The following is a 17,043-nucleotide window of genomic DNA, read 5'->3' as shown; positions in this document are numbered from 1 at the left end:
CGGTCGGAAGTTTATACACACTAGACAACGGAAACGAGATTAAACGGTACGTCCCAACCAAATGAGGAGACAATCGTCCATTTGGGCAGACTTTCGACCACCCTGTCACTGCACACACTGACCCGACTTTTGAACGAGCGGTCGTATGTCGGCTGATTGAGCCGATTATTGGACGAAAACCGTGTAGTGTGTACCCAGCTTTACCAGTGTTTTACTAGCATTTGTCGTTCACTGTAGTCTTGTTCCCCAATGAGTTTCCCCAAAGTGAACACAACAAATATGCTTTGAAAATTGGAATTGAAAACACACCACCACCATGTGATAGTAGTAGTAGCTAGTAGTAATGGCTGTAATGGCTATGGGAATGGTGACAATAGAAACAATAGCTTCTAGTGTCAGACCCATTTCAATGGGTTTTACACGTGTTAAAATACTGTGGGTATAAGCTCTAATTCACCTAAAGTATTCTTACAGTGTGCTTCAATAGGGCTACAGACAGGAACACTAACATGCATAGGATGAAAATCAACTCTATGATCAAACCCTTATCTCAAATATATTCAGGCATCATATCATCATCATCACCATTTATTTATATAGCGCCACTAATTCCGCAGCGCTGTACAGAGAACTCATTCACATCAGTCCCTGCCCCATTGGAGCTTACAGTCTACATTCCCTAACATACACACACACAGACAGAGAGAGAGAGAGACTAGGGTCAATTTTGAGAGCAACCAATTAACCTACCAGTATGTTTTTGGAGTGTGGGAGGAAACCGGAGCACCTGGAGGAAACCCACGCAAACACTGGGAGAACATACAAACTCCACACAGATAAGGCCATGGTCGGGGAATTGAACTCGGGACTCCAGTGCTGTGAGGCAGAAGTGCTAACCACTTAGCCACCGTTCTAGAACATTTATATATATCTTTGTGAATATATTGGTAGCTCTTTTATATGCAGCAACCTATAAGTATGGTTTAAAAAAACCAAAACCAAAACAAATATATAATATATTTTTTTTTATATATATATATATATATATATATATATATATATATATATAAAATTTCTTTTTTTTCTTTTTTTTTGTAAATTACATCTTGACAAGTTACAGTGAAATTAAATCCCTTGAAAATAGAAACACTGGAGAGTGAGCAGCAGCATAACAACCCATGACACTTATCTTTGTCAGTAAAAGTTTAAAATATCAGTAATTGTTTTCTGTGCTGCTGTAGTAGGTAGTGTTAAGCGAAAATTGGATAAGACAAGAAGTACAGCAGCACAGCACAGGTGCAAACACGCTGGAATGCAGCATTCCTTGTACAACAATCCAAACCAACAGGCTTAGTTAGCAGCTCTAAGTCTGGTAGTGGATTCACAGAGTAATCGGCAGCACTCTCTTCTTGGTACACTGATTTACCCTACTTGTAGATCTCCACCCAGTTAAGCAAGGAAGACTGGTGGTTGGGAGTAAGCAAACTTCTCGAGGACTTAACCCCTTCCTCACTTATGGCAGACCTCTATATCTTACTAAGTTACTACAGCCTCTTTTTGTTATTATTCGCTAAAACTTAAAACCATAACAGAAGTACTGTACTTTTGCACAGTCAATTATATATTTACAAAGTAACATTTATTAACGTGTCAGCTTTCATGTTACTTGCTCTTACAATGTTAACAAGAAATATTGTCTATAGATCAGTGACCAAAATATTGCAGAATAATACTTTGTAAATGGCAAGCACGTATTCTTATAGTAAACTTTGAATGAAGAATGTCTATGACACGGCAGTATCTTTGATTTACTCAGAACCTGTCTTGCAGAACTGATACTGATTTTTAGAACTCATTTTTAACCCTTTTATAATTGTGGTACATACTTTCTTGAAAACCTCTTATTGATAAAGTCAGTCCTCATCTAATAGAAATATCTGAATATCTTCTTTCATTAGTAGTCAGTAGTAACTTATACTCATGCAATATATATTATGGGATAGAACTAATTATATTTAAAATATCAATTCCATTAAGCACAAATGGAATTAGCTAACTTGATTTCATTGTATCGTTCTGAATTGTTATATCGTGATGGCAGGTATTAGTTTTCTTCATGATTTTACATTTAATACCAAGAATAATTTATGAAAGGGAGATAACCCAGACTTTGGGAGGAACTCTGTCTATTAGGGGGTTTCTGCCAGCAAAATGTTTTGCCAGATTTTTCATATTTAAGAAGAACAGTGGCAGTCCTCTTATCGGTATCGCCTACCATGGTAAATAAGAGAGGATTCCAGGGTGAATAGAAAGATATGATAGATAGATATATTGCTAAAAATCCTCCAGCCCCCACCTCTTAGGGCTGATGCAGCCACTGGGAGACAGAAAAAATTGTTTTGTTATTTCAATAAAACTTTTTTTCCCCTTTTTTTTTTCTTTAAAAATGATTTATTTTTTTTTAAACCTATTTTATTTTATTTTATTTTATTTTATTTTATATTTTATTATTTTTTAATTGAACGTGTAGCTGAAAATGCAAGACCGAGCTTCCAGTTCCAGCGGACATGCGAGAGCTTGCAAGCCAGGCCACACATGCTCAGCATCACAGTAGATTGGCTGGCGAAGCGACAAGACTCCTCTTATTGCTGCCAGCCAGAATCACCGGGCAACTGAATATAACTCAGCTGCTCTGAAGATATTTTCTTAGTAAATATCAGTGACAGATCATTGTCTATAAAAAATCGTTGATATCGCTGCATATTGATAAATAGGCCTGTACATGGACATAAATAATTTCCTTAAGACCAATGGTCATGTCATCATGGTAGCCTGCTGAATTGTATGTTATGATAAATGATTAGAATAACAGATTTGAGGCAACATTTAATTTATACAAGCGGGATTGACGTGTTAAATCCTTGATGCTGTTTGTGTTATAAAGACTTTAAAACCTCAGAACCCCCACCATCATCTGGTTTTTTTTTGTCTGCTTTTGTTTTAGGATTAGGATTTGTATGAACCTACTTTTTTATTTTGTTTTGTTATGTTCATACGTATAATTGTACAGGTGTTGGGCACCCTTCTTTCTGATGTTTTTATATATTTGGAAAATTGAGCATTATTTATATTTATAAGGTGCCACAAGATCTGCGGTGTGTATATAAAATAATGATTTTGGAATATACTGTGTAAATATAAATATTGACATTTGGATAAGTTAGCAATGTTTGTTTTTATTTAAATAGCTTATTTAATATTATTCTACTTGTCTTATGACTACCTTTTTGTTCATATAGCACAAATATATTCTTGTACATTGAAATTATAGAAATATAACATACATATTAGCAGACTGAAACAGTAGGTATTAGTGACCCTTCCTAGTTACATACACAATATATCAGTTAGATTTATTTTTGGAGGAATTTTATGCTTATTATTCCTGTTATTTTTACATTAGCAAATTATGATTTTCAGCATCAGTGAATTAAATATATCATAAAAAAAGAAGCACTCCATATCATTTGCTGGTTATCTTGCTTTGATTGTAAACAAGCCAGGAGAATGAGGAGAGGGTACCAGGGAGGTGATGAGTGGGTGTCAGGGGACAGGTTCTTAGGGGTGAGGGCATCGGGGAAGATGGTCCCAGGGGACAGGGTGCCAAGGGTGAGAGAAATACGGGTCTGGGGAGAAAGCATAATAAATGTAGGGCAATGTATCACTTGTAATTTAAAGTGTGAGGGTATTAATGTAGGATGTATCTGAGTAAGATACAACCTTGTAGGTTTGGATGTTAAATTTTATTCAATACAGAAATTTAGTTGGTTCTATACGTTTAAAGGGAAAATAATGAGGAAAAACCTGCAGGTTCATATAGGCTCAGTTAGTATAAGATATTATGAGAGAAGTGGTGTAATTTATATATAAATGTATTTTACTTTTTTTTTTCCAGCTACCTTTGACTTTACCTTGGGTTGCATACACGTCCCTATGTGTCAAAGCATATCTTTATGTGTAGTAGGTACCAAAATACATGTAAAAACAGGGGTTATTAATATAAATGGGGGCAGAACATGTTCTTTAGCCTCATATAATGTGACCTTTTAGTAAATTTATAACATGTATAATTAAAACAGTGGTGATCATTAATTTGCCTTCTGCTCAGCACGTTAGCATGGGTGGCTATCTTCAGTGCTTCTGCCTGATGCTGCATTTTTAATGCAGTTGCCAGCACAGGACTGGCTGTAAGCTCACAGCTCACGAATGCTCTGTGTAGTATTTGAGATCTCTAGTTGGAGGCGGGGGAAGCGGCCCTGGAAGGAGGATAAAGAGGAGCACATACATTATTCATCCATTGCCTCTTCTTACAAGAATCAGCTGGTGGAAGTGCTACCATCACTCTCCTCTCTACTAGCCCTGGTCAGCTTTCAACAAGCCCGGACAAGTCAACTTTTCCTCTCCCTCTACAGGCAAATGTAGGGCAGACAACAGATGTGCACAGATCTCATCCTTTTAGTCTGGATTACTGGAGTCATGCAAGAGGAGGAAGCTCTAACAAGGATACACTGATGCATTCATGTTGGAAAATGAAGCTTCAGGTAGGGGAATGCTTTGTCAGCAGACATGTCTCTCTGATTTGTTATTTACCTGCTGTGGATATTGTGTACAAGAACAATAACATTTGAATGACACCACTTGCAAGATTGAGGGGCCTTTCTTCATTAGCACTTTGCTTTTTGTTCAACTGTAATATTGCAGATGATTTGTATATTATACATTCTTTTGTGTTTGGATAGTGATTTGTATATCATTGTATCCTTTGATATTTTATTTTTGTAGCATAAAATACATGGGTATATAGATAGATAGATAATTTTGTACATTTTTGTATTTTAAAGTTTTATGTTTATGCATGTATCCACAGGTAATAATATGGACGTAACACATTACTTGAGTATGTTCTATGTAGATCAGTGAGTAGTATTTTCAGAAATTGTACAGTAAATATAGACATTATTTGTTTTGAATTTTACAGTAATTGAAAGGAGTTGTGTTCAGTGTTGATACTCTATATCTCTGGAGAATCTAAGACCATCTCTAACATAAACAAAGGCTCTTTGTTCTGCATGTTATTTGCTGCCTGCTCTTGCCCAAACAGATATGTAATTTAATTTGGTATGAGAAACATTTCTCTTTCCTTTTGTCTTTATCATAATAACAAGGGGTGCTAGCTTTAGGTGCTGCATAGTGCGATATGGAATAGGTGACAAAGCACTGTATGAGAACATGATATGATGCAAATGTACACTGTGTGTACTCACGAGGAGGGGGGGGCTGGACTTGTTATTTGTGCTTTAGATGCTAGTAACCTAGAGGAAAGTAATGACATCACTGCAGCATGGAGAGAAACAACTGACTTTGTGTGCAATCCCCAGGGAGAAGCATGATGATCCCATGGTGTACTGGGAATTAATGTATGTGTAGAATTAATGTACATTGTATGCCAGAACCCATTCTCACAAAACGGACACGGCACACTGATCCAGTTGACGTCAGATTCAGCATTTCCCCAATACTTTGTTCCCCTAGTATACCTTATGTCTAGCTGCTTATTAAATTGCTGCACAAATACTGTACTATAATTGGATTACATTGTAACTTGTATGACAGACAACTGTGGGTTTGTAGAGGTTTCAATCATGTCACCTGTTCTGAGTGAAACATTTCATAATAACAATGCTGTATCTTTGTTTCAACTACTGTAAAAGTAAACTGAATGGGACCATGTGTGCACCTACATCTGTGTAGCTTAATCTCTTTCTCTATGTATAGTATGTCTCACAGTCTTTTTAAATGGAAAATATAGCAGTATTTTCTTATTATATTATGGGGTTTTTAAACAAGATTTTCTGTGAAGATGTGCGTTAGGGTGGCCGGCTATAATTTAAGCTGATGTGAGGTGTAAGTTACCACCTGCTTAGATTGCCTGTATCTATGTACACACTTAATTTGTTTTTGCAAATAGCATCCCCATGAATCCCATTGTGGCTAAACATACAATGCAACCAGGCTCCCATTGATAGCTACTAACCATTGTGAGTAAAGACAATAGACAAAGAACAAAAACACAAGTCTGGTGTCAAAAAGGTTCTAGTCTGTTTCTATCTGTTCTTCATATCACTGAAATGTGTAGAATTGCAGCAAGTAGTATTTAATCCAATTTAAAATGTAGATTGTATGAGGTCACAAAAAAGATAAACACATACAGTAGTTTTTTAATTTAACATTTTATGTATTTTCAGAAGCTATTCTACTGTGTTTATAATTAAGACACTAATACAAGTAATACAATTCATTATAGGTTGCAACAATCAATGTGTGGCTTTATACTTTAATACTTTTTCAATACCATTTCTCCCAGTATTACAGAGTTGTATCAAAAATAATAGATAAACCTCACCCATCAATAAGTGATATTATTTTAAAGCACAATATCCGTGACTATACATCATGAGGGGACTGCGCCAAAGCTACATGAATTGCGTCATCAAGGGAGCCATCGCCACCCATTTGACTGGGAAGTGGGTGAGATTTGGAAGACAGGCCTGCACTCCTGGAGTCCAGGGAGAACTACCCGAACTTCAGGTGTCTCCCAGACTTTACGGGAAAGTAGGCACGTATGATTTTAATTGCTCTGTAGTATATTCGCTATCCCGCCCTCTTTATTATTATATGAACCTGGATCAGTTTGTCTGGTGTCACACAAGCTTTTTTGAATGCTGTTCTAAATCAAAATAAGAAGGTATTTAATAGAAAGTGCTGTCTCCCATCTCACAGCTAAAACTTATAGTGTTTCCTATTCATCATAATCATCATCATCAGCTATTTATATAGCGCCACTGCTTGAATCCTTAAGTTGCTAAACTAATTTCTGAGTATCACATTTTTACGGCTGGGAAAATATGGCATCTGCAAACAGCTGTAGGACACCATCTTTAGCCTGTGGAGCTTGTTACCACATGGAAACTTGCTTACTTCCATAGGTAAAACAGCTCCTAAGACATGGACATTCATAGTCCACTGATTAAAGACCAATATTTATACACGTTGCAATTTTGTAAATTTTTGTCTCATACTGAACTGACCTTAATTTGCAAACACACGTATATATCTATAACAATCAGACCCGCCAAGGAAAATAGTCATCATATTCGAGCAGGTAGTTTTAAAAAAAATGTAGCGACCAACAACACTTTCTTTGCAAGCAAGAATGTGTGTGCATGTGTTGGGGGGAAATATTAATTGGCCTTACATAGGGCTTCCCAAACCCAGACCTCATGGCCCCCTAACAGTGCATGTTTTCCATATCTGCTTGCTGGAGCACATATGTATTCATTACTGACCAGGGCCGGACTGGGACTAAAAATCAGCCCTGGCATTTAAAGCACACAGGCCCACGTGGGCTCCATGCACCATATTGTTGCACACTGATGCTGGCGCAGTACAACATGATGTAGTATGAGTGTGTGTGGGGGGGGGGGGGGAGGGGGTATTTATTTCTCCTAATGACCCTCAACATTACATTATTAGCACCCCAATTACATCAATAAACACCATGACAATACATTATTAGTACCCAAATTACAGCAATAAATAACCCCCCACACACACTCATACTACATCAATCACCCCCACATTATAGCAACCGGCATCACCCCCCACATTACAGCATCACTCCCCACATTACAGCGTCCAGCATCACCCCCCACATTACAGCGTCCAGCATCACTCCCCACATTACAGCGTCCAGCATCACCCCCCACATTACAGCAACCAGCATCACCCCCCACATTACAGCGTCCAGCATCACCCCCCACATTACAGCGTCCAGCATCACCCCCCACATTACAGCAACCGGCATCACCCCCCACATTACAGCGTCCAGCGTCACCCCCCACATTACAGCAACCGGCATCACCTCCCACATTACAGCAACCGGCATCACCTCCCACATTACAGCAACCGGCATCACCCCCACATTATAGCAATACCCTCTCCTACTTATTAGCAATACTAAGCACCAAACACACTACAACATTGCCACCAGCACGCCACCCCATACTACAGCAATACCACCAATTATACAGACGCCACTGTAGGAAACAATGTTTTGCTTTTTTCAAATCTCCCACAAAATAGCAACTACGAACAGAATACTTACACACACATATAGGTAACAGGTACCCTTTTCCCTCAATGAGATAGTAATGGCAGAATTTTCATGAATCATTCCACATGAAATAAAACTAACATATATCTAAAAAAAACATAACTATTGAATGATCAGTTGAACCCACACGGCCGCATTAAAAGTATTTCCATCTACAGCAAAATGTCAGAGAAAAATATTTTTGTTTTACTACAGTAATTGGATATGCGTCTTTTCTATTCATTTTAAATAACACAGTATATAAATTAAGGGGGATAGAGGAGGTGGGTGAGAAATAATTGGATGTGACCCATCATGATCCATCAGTTTGATTAGATAGGAAACATTTAGATTATTTACCTGGAGACGTCTACCCCCTTGACTCACAGGCAGGGCTGACAAGAGGAATTTTGGGCCCTGATACAGCAACTTCTTTGGGCTCCCATCATATTCAACAATGAAAAACTTGCCTTTGGCAGAAGTTCATATGATGCCACACCGTAGTGGGCCCAGTTCATATTATGCCACATCGTAGTGCCCCAAGGTCATATTATGCCACATAGTATTACCCTCAATTCATATTTGGTCATGCAGAAGTGCCCACAAATCATATTATGGCATAGTAGTGCCCCCAAAACATATACCATACAGTAGTGCCCACAAATCATATTATGTCACAACAGTGCCTCCAAATCATATTATGCCACAATAGTGACCCCAAATAACATTATGCCATAGTAGTGCCCCCAAATCATTAGTAGAGCTCAGACAAAAACTCATTCACAAATAAAAATTGGTACAGCATATCAGATTCTGAGTGTGAGTCCCAAGAGCAGCTTAATACATCATTTACAATGCAAACAAAAATAGATATATTGACATAATTACAGATAAAATTTATGACAAGCAATGTTTTTTCCTCTTAATTAAAAATCTCTGTACAGATAAATATGCAAAAAACATTACAGCGCAATAATGAGCAATACATAGTGTTAAACATTATTGGATACGCTGTAGTGTTCCCAGTTCAAAAAAGGATGGTTAAAAACATATTCCACGCGAGAAAATATATGAACTTACCTGATTATGGCATCCTGTGTTCTGTTCTCCTACTGGGCACGCTGGGCGAGGAGGGATCAGCAGCTGTCAGCTCACACAGGCAGTGGGGAGCAGGAATAGAGGGCAGTGGTCGAAGCAGAAATTTAGGAGTGGGGGTATAGAAAATATAAGTGAATGGAGTATGAAGGCTTGATTTTTTATTTTTTTTAACACTTGTCCCCTCTGTGCATTTCCATTCTTCATTACTACTTGTGTTTTATGATGGCTGCATCCCTGACATTCCCATTCTTAAGATGTCTCTCCCTTTACACTTTCTTTTACCTATGCCCCTGCACCATCTTCTCCTTAACCCCCTGCACCACCTTCTCCGCTGTCTCTCACACATCTTCCTGTACCACCTACTCCCCTGGCTCTCTCACACGTCTTCCTGCACCCTCTACCCCCCGGCTCTCTCACTCCTCTTCCTGCACTCCCTACCACACTGGCTCTCTCACCCCCTCTCCCAGAACCCCCTTCCCTTTTGGCTCTCTCACCCCCTCTCCCAGCACCCCCTTCCCCTTTGGCTCTCTCACCCCCTCTCCCAGCACCCCCTTCCCCTTTGGCTCTCTCACCCCCTCTCCCAGAACCCCCTTCCCCTTTGGCTCTCTTACCCCCTCTCCCAGCACCCCCTGGCTCTCTCACCCCCTCTCCCAGAACCCCCTTCCCCTTTGGCTCTCTCACCCCCTCTCCCAGCACCCCCTGGCTCTCTCACCCCCCTCTCCCAGCACCCCCTGGCTCTCTCACCCCCCTCTCCCAGCACCCCCTGGCTCTCTCACCCCCCTCTCCCAGCACCCCCTGGCTCTCTCACCCCCTCTCCCAGCACCCCTTCCCCTTTGGCTCTCTCACCCCCTCTCCCAGCACCCCCTTCGGCTCTCTCACCCCCTCTCCCAGCACCCCCTGGCTCTCACCCCCTCTCCCAGCACCCCATGGCTCTCTCACCCCTTCTCCTAGCACCCCCTGGCTCTCTCACCCCTCTCACAGCACCTCTTCCCCTTTGGCTCTCTCACCCCCTTTGGCTCTCTCACCCCCTCTCCCAGCACCCCCTGGCTCTCACCCCCTCTCCCAGCACCCCCTGGCTCTCACCCCCTCTCCCAGCACCCCCTTCAGCTCTCTCACCCCCTCTCCCAGCACCCCCTTCAGCTCTCTCACTCCCTCTCCCAGCACACCCCCCCCCCCGAAAATCGCGGCACCCCTGCGACCCCCCCCCCGAAAATCGTGGCACCCCCGCGACCCCCCCCTCTCCCGAAAATCGCGGCACCCCCGCGACCCCCCCTAAAATCGCGGCACCCCGCGACCCCCCCTAAAATCGCGGCACCCCGCGACCCCCCCTAAAATCGCGACCCCCCTCCCCCCCGAAAATCGCGGCACCCCCGCGACGCCCTCCCCCCCGAAAATCGCGGCACCCCCGCGACCCCCTCCCCCCTGAAAATCGCGGCACCCCCCCTCTTCAGTAAAAGAAAAAACAAATTAAAAAAAAAAGTAAACTCACCAGTGTAACTGGCTGCACAGCATAATGGGGGAGGGAGCTGGGGAGCGCGCAGCAGAGGTGGCTGGTTCCTGGGGAACCAGCCACCAAGAAGACAGGGGGAGTCGGGCCGGCCCATATAGCCATCGGCCCTTCTGGCATTTGCCAGAAGTGCCAGATGGCCAGTCCGGCCCTGTTACTGACTGACTGACTGACACATTGTAATAGATCCACAGGTGGTATAATTTCACTTGTCACCTGGAAAACCTGCACTGTTAGAGGGCCCTGAGGACTGGGTTTGAGAAAGCCTGGCCTAACACCATAGTGACTGGATTTGTCTAATTTACCTCTATGGATGATGGACTGGATCACCATTGATGTGACCAGCTTACGACTACAGTAGCTCAGATAACATCCCCATGCATCCCCCAACCAGTGTTGGCTACTTGCATTTTAACCCACACAGTTCTCATGTCAGGAATTTAGGAATGTAGTCTGTAAAAGTGGAGTATATGACATTGCATATGTCCCAACAATGGTGCCAGTCCAAATCCGGACAAAATGTGTGCGTGTGTGGTTTACGACACAAAAAGGTAGTGTGCTCATGTCTCATTGTGGCCAGTGGTCATGACACCGGGGGGCGTGCCCCTTCCCCACGGAGGTGTGCCTTTTACTTCTGAATCTCTAAGATAACCACAACCCCACTATTCTTCCCTAAAAATACCTGTGAATTGCTGTATACAATAGAAGTGAGCAGGAACCTACTTCTCAGTTTCCTGTCATTGTTTGTGACAGTGGGATGTATGTATTTTCCAAAGCTGCTCAACTCTCCAGGCATTTGAGGGCACAAGGGTGCATATAAGTGATGTAAGTGTAAGCAGTCTACAGACATCTCTGAATGACTCTGTTAGTTTTCCTACAAGGCCTGCATATTACCATATCATCGGGGGAAGGTCAGTAATTGTTTGCTTAGCTATTCTTGCTGGAGGAAAACAGTAAACACAATGCATAAGTCATTTTTATGCAAGTTCATATAATATTTAGAAACACTGGGGATGGGTGTGCTTTAAAACAGAGTTCAACACCAAGTACAGGCAGGGAGAAATGAGAGCATGCTATAGAATGCAATTTATACGGTTCTGTGGAAAACCCCCAACCAATGTAAACATGTTCTAAGGAGGTTAAATCTCTGTACAAGACTCTTGTATGAGTGAAGATTAAAGATTAGTGTTAACATCATGAACTGAGAGACACAGAGCACATTTTGTATATCTCTCAGTTCTAATATTTTGATTTTGCTTTGAGCTGAAAATGTTAAATGCATAGTACTACATAGTTATTTATATTATTATTATTATTATTATTATTATTATTATTATTATTATATTAAGAATGCAAAATTGAACTCCTGTAAAAATATATTCTAGTGTATATAGGACAGTAACCTCAGTCACTATGTAGGAAGTGAGTGAGGTTACTGTAAGCATGCTGTGCAGATGGCAGAGGGAGTTTCTTGCGTAAGCAGTGCTTTGGGTCACATACTTATTGCCAACTCTCACTTCTGTTGTAGAATTTCCCAAACATCTTGGCTGGAAGGTGAGCACTTTGCTTGTAAATCCTTCTATTTATAGTCCCACTGGCAAAGCTAAGAGTTTTACGGAACCTTGTTGAATCTTTGTGGTACAGTCATACTGGAAGTTTGGCATTTGGATGACATGATCATAACTTGATCATAGCTCCATGTATCTATCTACAGTATATACACACACAAAAAAAATCCTTATTAAACATATAACACTGCATTTCCTCAGTAAATATCTAAAACATAGCTCTACAGCTTACACTTTATTAAGCTTGGAGAAACTAATTGTAATTAATATATGTTTTCTCATTTCATAACCTTGAAATTTGCAAAATTGGAGGAAGTGTTTATTGTATTTGTTTTTCCCTAGATTCGCCAGTGGTTGATTTTTTGGGAAAAAAGTTAGGTTTAATATTTTCTGTATTTAAATGTTTTTGCCTAAACAAATCTCTGCTTCTCCTTTCCTTAAAATGCAATAGACAACGCATAATAATTATGGCAATAATAATATCACTTTTCATACATTTTATAAAGGAGCCTATTTTTTTAGTTTGGCCTTTTTAGAAGAAGTGGGCTATATATGCCATACTTAACTTGCTGAAGACTTGCTCCGGGAGCCTGCCGGAGGAGGTGGGCATGATGGGGGCGGGGCTCCAAAATTTGCGTCATTTTGTCCCCTTCCCCCCTTATTTGACAGTAGGTGGCGGGGCCAAACGTCGTGATTCCCGGTGAATAGCGGTGTTTTGGACCTAATTCTGCCCACTTCCCTAGGAAGTGGGCAGAATTATGCCAGATGTGGGAGATTGCCACACTCTCCCGGGAGTTCGTGAGGCTCCCGCAAAATGCGGGAGTCTCCCGGACATTCCTGGGAGAGTTGGCAAGTATGATATATGCAGAGACAGGAGAATAATTATTGTATTTTTCTTTCTTTAGCTACTCTCAAAAAAGTATCTCTGAGGTAATAAAGAAATTAAATTAGTGCTATAAGGTTTGTTTGACTCTGAGTGCCAGTGTATTTAGGGAGAGTGGAGCCTATCTTCTGCAGGCATCTGTGATTGAGATATCTCAGAACTTGCATTCTATGTAGTGTATGTTTATAACGTGACAGGAGTGGCTTTGATTTGATAGTAGTTTGGCACCATTTTAAAGCTGCAGGTATTTTAGGCCTTTGTCTGCTAGGTGCATGAATAGGGTGTTGCAGTAGTCTGGACACAATGAGGTGGGAGATGGGGAGATATATTGGGAATTCTGGCAGTATTCCTTAGGCTAGGTGCACACTGAACCATTTTCCAACCGATTTGTTATCTCAAACGATTGTACCTACGAAGGAAGGTCTAATCAATCTGGGGATTCATGCACACTGACACAATTTACCTTCAAATCTGTGCTCTTCATCTGGTCCTCGAGTCTTCAGACTATAGTTGGGTACACACTACACAGTTTTCAACCAATAATCGGCTAAATCAGCCGACATACGACCGCTCGTTCAAAAGTCGGGTCAGTGTGTGCAGTGACACGATGGTCGAAAGTCTGCCCAAGTGGACGATTGTCGCCTTATTTGGTTGGTCGTACCGTTTAATATTTTCGTTCCAATCTCGTTTCCGCTGTGTAGTGTGTATAAACTGCCGACCGATCCACAATAGTGAGTATGAAATTACAGTCATTGCTCAAGACAACATGGCTGTAAAAAGTCGCTAACGGGACGTCCACTCTTCCCTTTCTCGTCCTAAACAAGGCCAGTGTGTATGCAGTCCATGGACCGAGCGATCGGAACATCGATTGCATGTAAAATCGCTCGGGATAAAAAATTGTTCGAAATTTCTGTAGTGTGTACCCAGCTTAAGATTCATTATTTTCACACTGATTGAAACCGCCATGTTATAGCTATCTATATGTCCTAACGAATTTCGTTAGCTTCTGTGACTCTGAAACATTCTGTCTCCGAACAAACAAATGAATTATTCCTTCTACAGCACTCTCTACATTTATTCACTAGGACATTCGTTGCTAGCATCGGCTGAAAAGAGCCCGACTCTGTAAACTCTATGGAGATCGTGAGCATGAGTGCATACACACTACATGATCGGTCTGTGATTGGTCGGAAAACATTAAACAGTTCGACCTACCAAATGAGCCGACAATCGACACTTTGGAACGACTTTCAACCATCGTGTCACTATACACACTAACCCGACTTCCGACCAAATGGTCGTATGTAGCTGTTTTGCCCGATTATTGGACGAAAATGCTCCAATGTATACCCAACCTTATGGCATTAAAATGATTTATTTCTAACTCAAGTTAAGCACTTGTAAAGAGATGAAAATAACAATCATTGTACAAAATGAGACCATATATATTTGTACTTTTATATGCTTTGCACTGCAGCGTGTGTGTTGTTTTTTTTACGCTTGTTCCATCTCAGTGCGTGAGATTAGCGCCAAGTAGTAAAACGTACATCACCCTCAATAATAGCGAATTGTAAATGGAATGAAATGTGGTTGAGACATTTACCTATGGATTCCCATATGCGATTGGATTGAACAAGCTATTAAAAACAGTAGGAGTGAATTGCTGCTGACCTTTTTAAACTGGTGGAAAACTTTGACAACAGAGATTTATTAATAAATAGACCTTGTTGCTAGAATGGGAAATTATTTTCACTTTGTACTTGCATCGTATGCATGTGTGCAATGGTTTACTATTATACATAATCCCAAGACACTGGACTCATTAGTTAGCAAGACCTAAAAATGACATTGTTGCATAGGAGGTAATTATATAGATAGTCATTGAACCAATATCTGCAGGTAGTCAAATGCTGTTGCATCCAATACCCATTTAACCTATACAAAGATGTACAGAAATAACTACAAAACTCTCTTGACAGCTGCAATACGATTACACAATGGTTTCAACATTTTGACTGTGGACACTATTTTAATGTAGAGCCAAACTGTACATTTATGACCATTAGATGGCTGTGGCGTTCCAGTACTTCAAGTAACATTTGAAGACTATATATATGTTCACAATTATTGCAAAGTAATTTTAATGTTCTTTTCTTAACTGTGTTTTGTGACATGCTCTTGACCCAAAATGTCTTTTCCCTTTCTATTTCTTCTGGCTTAATAGTTACTAATGTTCCTCCTATGTGTGGTTACTGTGGAACACTCCAGGCCACCTGTGTCCATCAGTGTAATTGAGAGATTCCAGTAGCCTAGTACTTCCCCCCCACAGTGACCACCTTCTATGATGTCTGGAGATGCTGTGCTCTAGACTGACTGCTCTCTGCATGAGAGTGTTCCTGTTGTCATTAGATTTAATCCCTCTTATAGAACTGTAAGTAGACTCTACTGATCACACTAATAATAATTTTACATAATTTAATGTTTTCTCCTCACAATAATTTAAATAATTGCAACCATTACCTCCTTCTACAAATTTGGATACAAGAAAGAATGGTGTTAATCATTCAGATAGCTAAATTATAAATTTTATTATTATTATTATTATTATTATTATTATTATTATCCTTTATTTATTAAGCAGCGCATTAGATAGTACAAAGTTCCTGTGTGCGTCCTGTTAAAAGTCATTAGTTACCTTTGTAGCTGAAGCCTGTGCGTTCTCTTTAGCGCCGCAGACGTTGCGTTCTCTTTAGCGCCGCAGACGTTGCGTTCCCTATAGCGCCGCAGACGTTGCGTTCCCTATAGCGCCGCAGACGTTGCGTTCCCTATAGCGCCGCAGACGTTGCGTTCCCTATAGCGCCGCAGACGTTGTTGCGTTCCCTATAGCGCCGCAGACAGTCTAATGCCTTCAGAACTGGGCTCTACCAGATATGTTTCATATTTACGGTCCTCCGAAAACTACCGTGTACACCTCCTGAGAGCATTTACCAACACTGATGAGGATTCTATTGTACTAGTGTACTTTTTAGAGCTCTACACATGGCAATTTCTGTAAAATCACTTGCTTTTTCCTGTGATATCACAGTGGGTGCAGACTGGGATTAGAAGTTGTTTTACGACCGGTCAATACATATTAATTTAAGTTGTACCCCCAGGTCATAGTTTGCTCTGGCCTCGCTAAACTGTCACACTTTTCTGGCAGTGTGTGTGTGTTAAATTTGCCTTGTAGTCTGTTGTCTGTTTAACAGTGCAGATCTCTTGTAGCAGATGTGACATTCCACATTATAAACTGACTTGTGTAGTTGACTTCCCTTGCGCAGACAGCCACAACTTGTTAGATGAAGCTTGACGCTACTAGGTTGTGAGTACTCGTATACATACAACAAAAGCCCTGAGATCTTACTACTAATATAGAATTGGCTACATATAGGTAACCATCATTTTTGCATAATTTTATTTTCTGTTTCTATGATTACACATGTACAAAAATCACCTGCACACATTGATGGATGTCTTTTAAAAACTACTATGGAAAAATTAGTTTTGTTTTGCTTTTGATTGTAGCCTGTTTAAAATTGGTTAGTGCCCTTTAATTGGTGTTACACTGATAAAATGTTGAAGTTATGTGTTTTTCTCTGGGTATTGATTTGGGGTCTCTGCGTGTGTTCATTCCGACTCTGTCTCTATTAGTCTGTTGCACAGCAGTCTATTTCACATAGAGAAATCTCTTGTTCTATTCAGTCCAGGGGTCTGATACTCTGAGCAACAGTAAAGA

At 40.7% G+C, this 17,043-nt stretch overlaps 1 protein-coding gene across 4 annotated transcripts in view; it reads left to right on the top strand.

Moving 5' to 3' along the window:
* Positions 1–17,043, top strand: part of MARCHF8 (membrane associated ring-CH-type finger 8) — a 177,065-nt gene that overhangs the window by 99,478 nt on the left and 60,544 nt on the right. For 2 of the 4 annotated variants that reach the window (XM_075216545.1, XM_075216548.1), the window contains exon 3: positions 4,473–4,601. The exons of 1 other annotated variant lie outside the window; for it this stretch is intronic. In XM_075216545.1, coding sequence (XP_075072646.1) covers positions 4,473–4,601 — 129 coding nt within the window. Of the gene's footprint in view, positions 1–4,299; positions 4,602–17,043 lie in introns of those variants that run through there. One more of the 4 variants, XM_075216547.1, reaches the window with a different exon arrangement.

This window comes from Mixophyes fleayi, chromosome 6 (genome assembly GCF_038048845.1).
Source record: "Mixophyes fleayi isolate aMixFle1 chromosome 6, aMixFle1.hap1, whole genome shotgun sequence".
Taxonomy (NCBI): domain Eukaryota; kingdom Metazoa; phylum Chordata; class Amphibia; order Anura; family Limnodynastidae; genus Mixophyes; species Mixophyes fleayi.
This window is presented reverse-complemented; position numbering and strand designations above follow the sequence as displayed.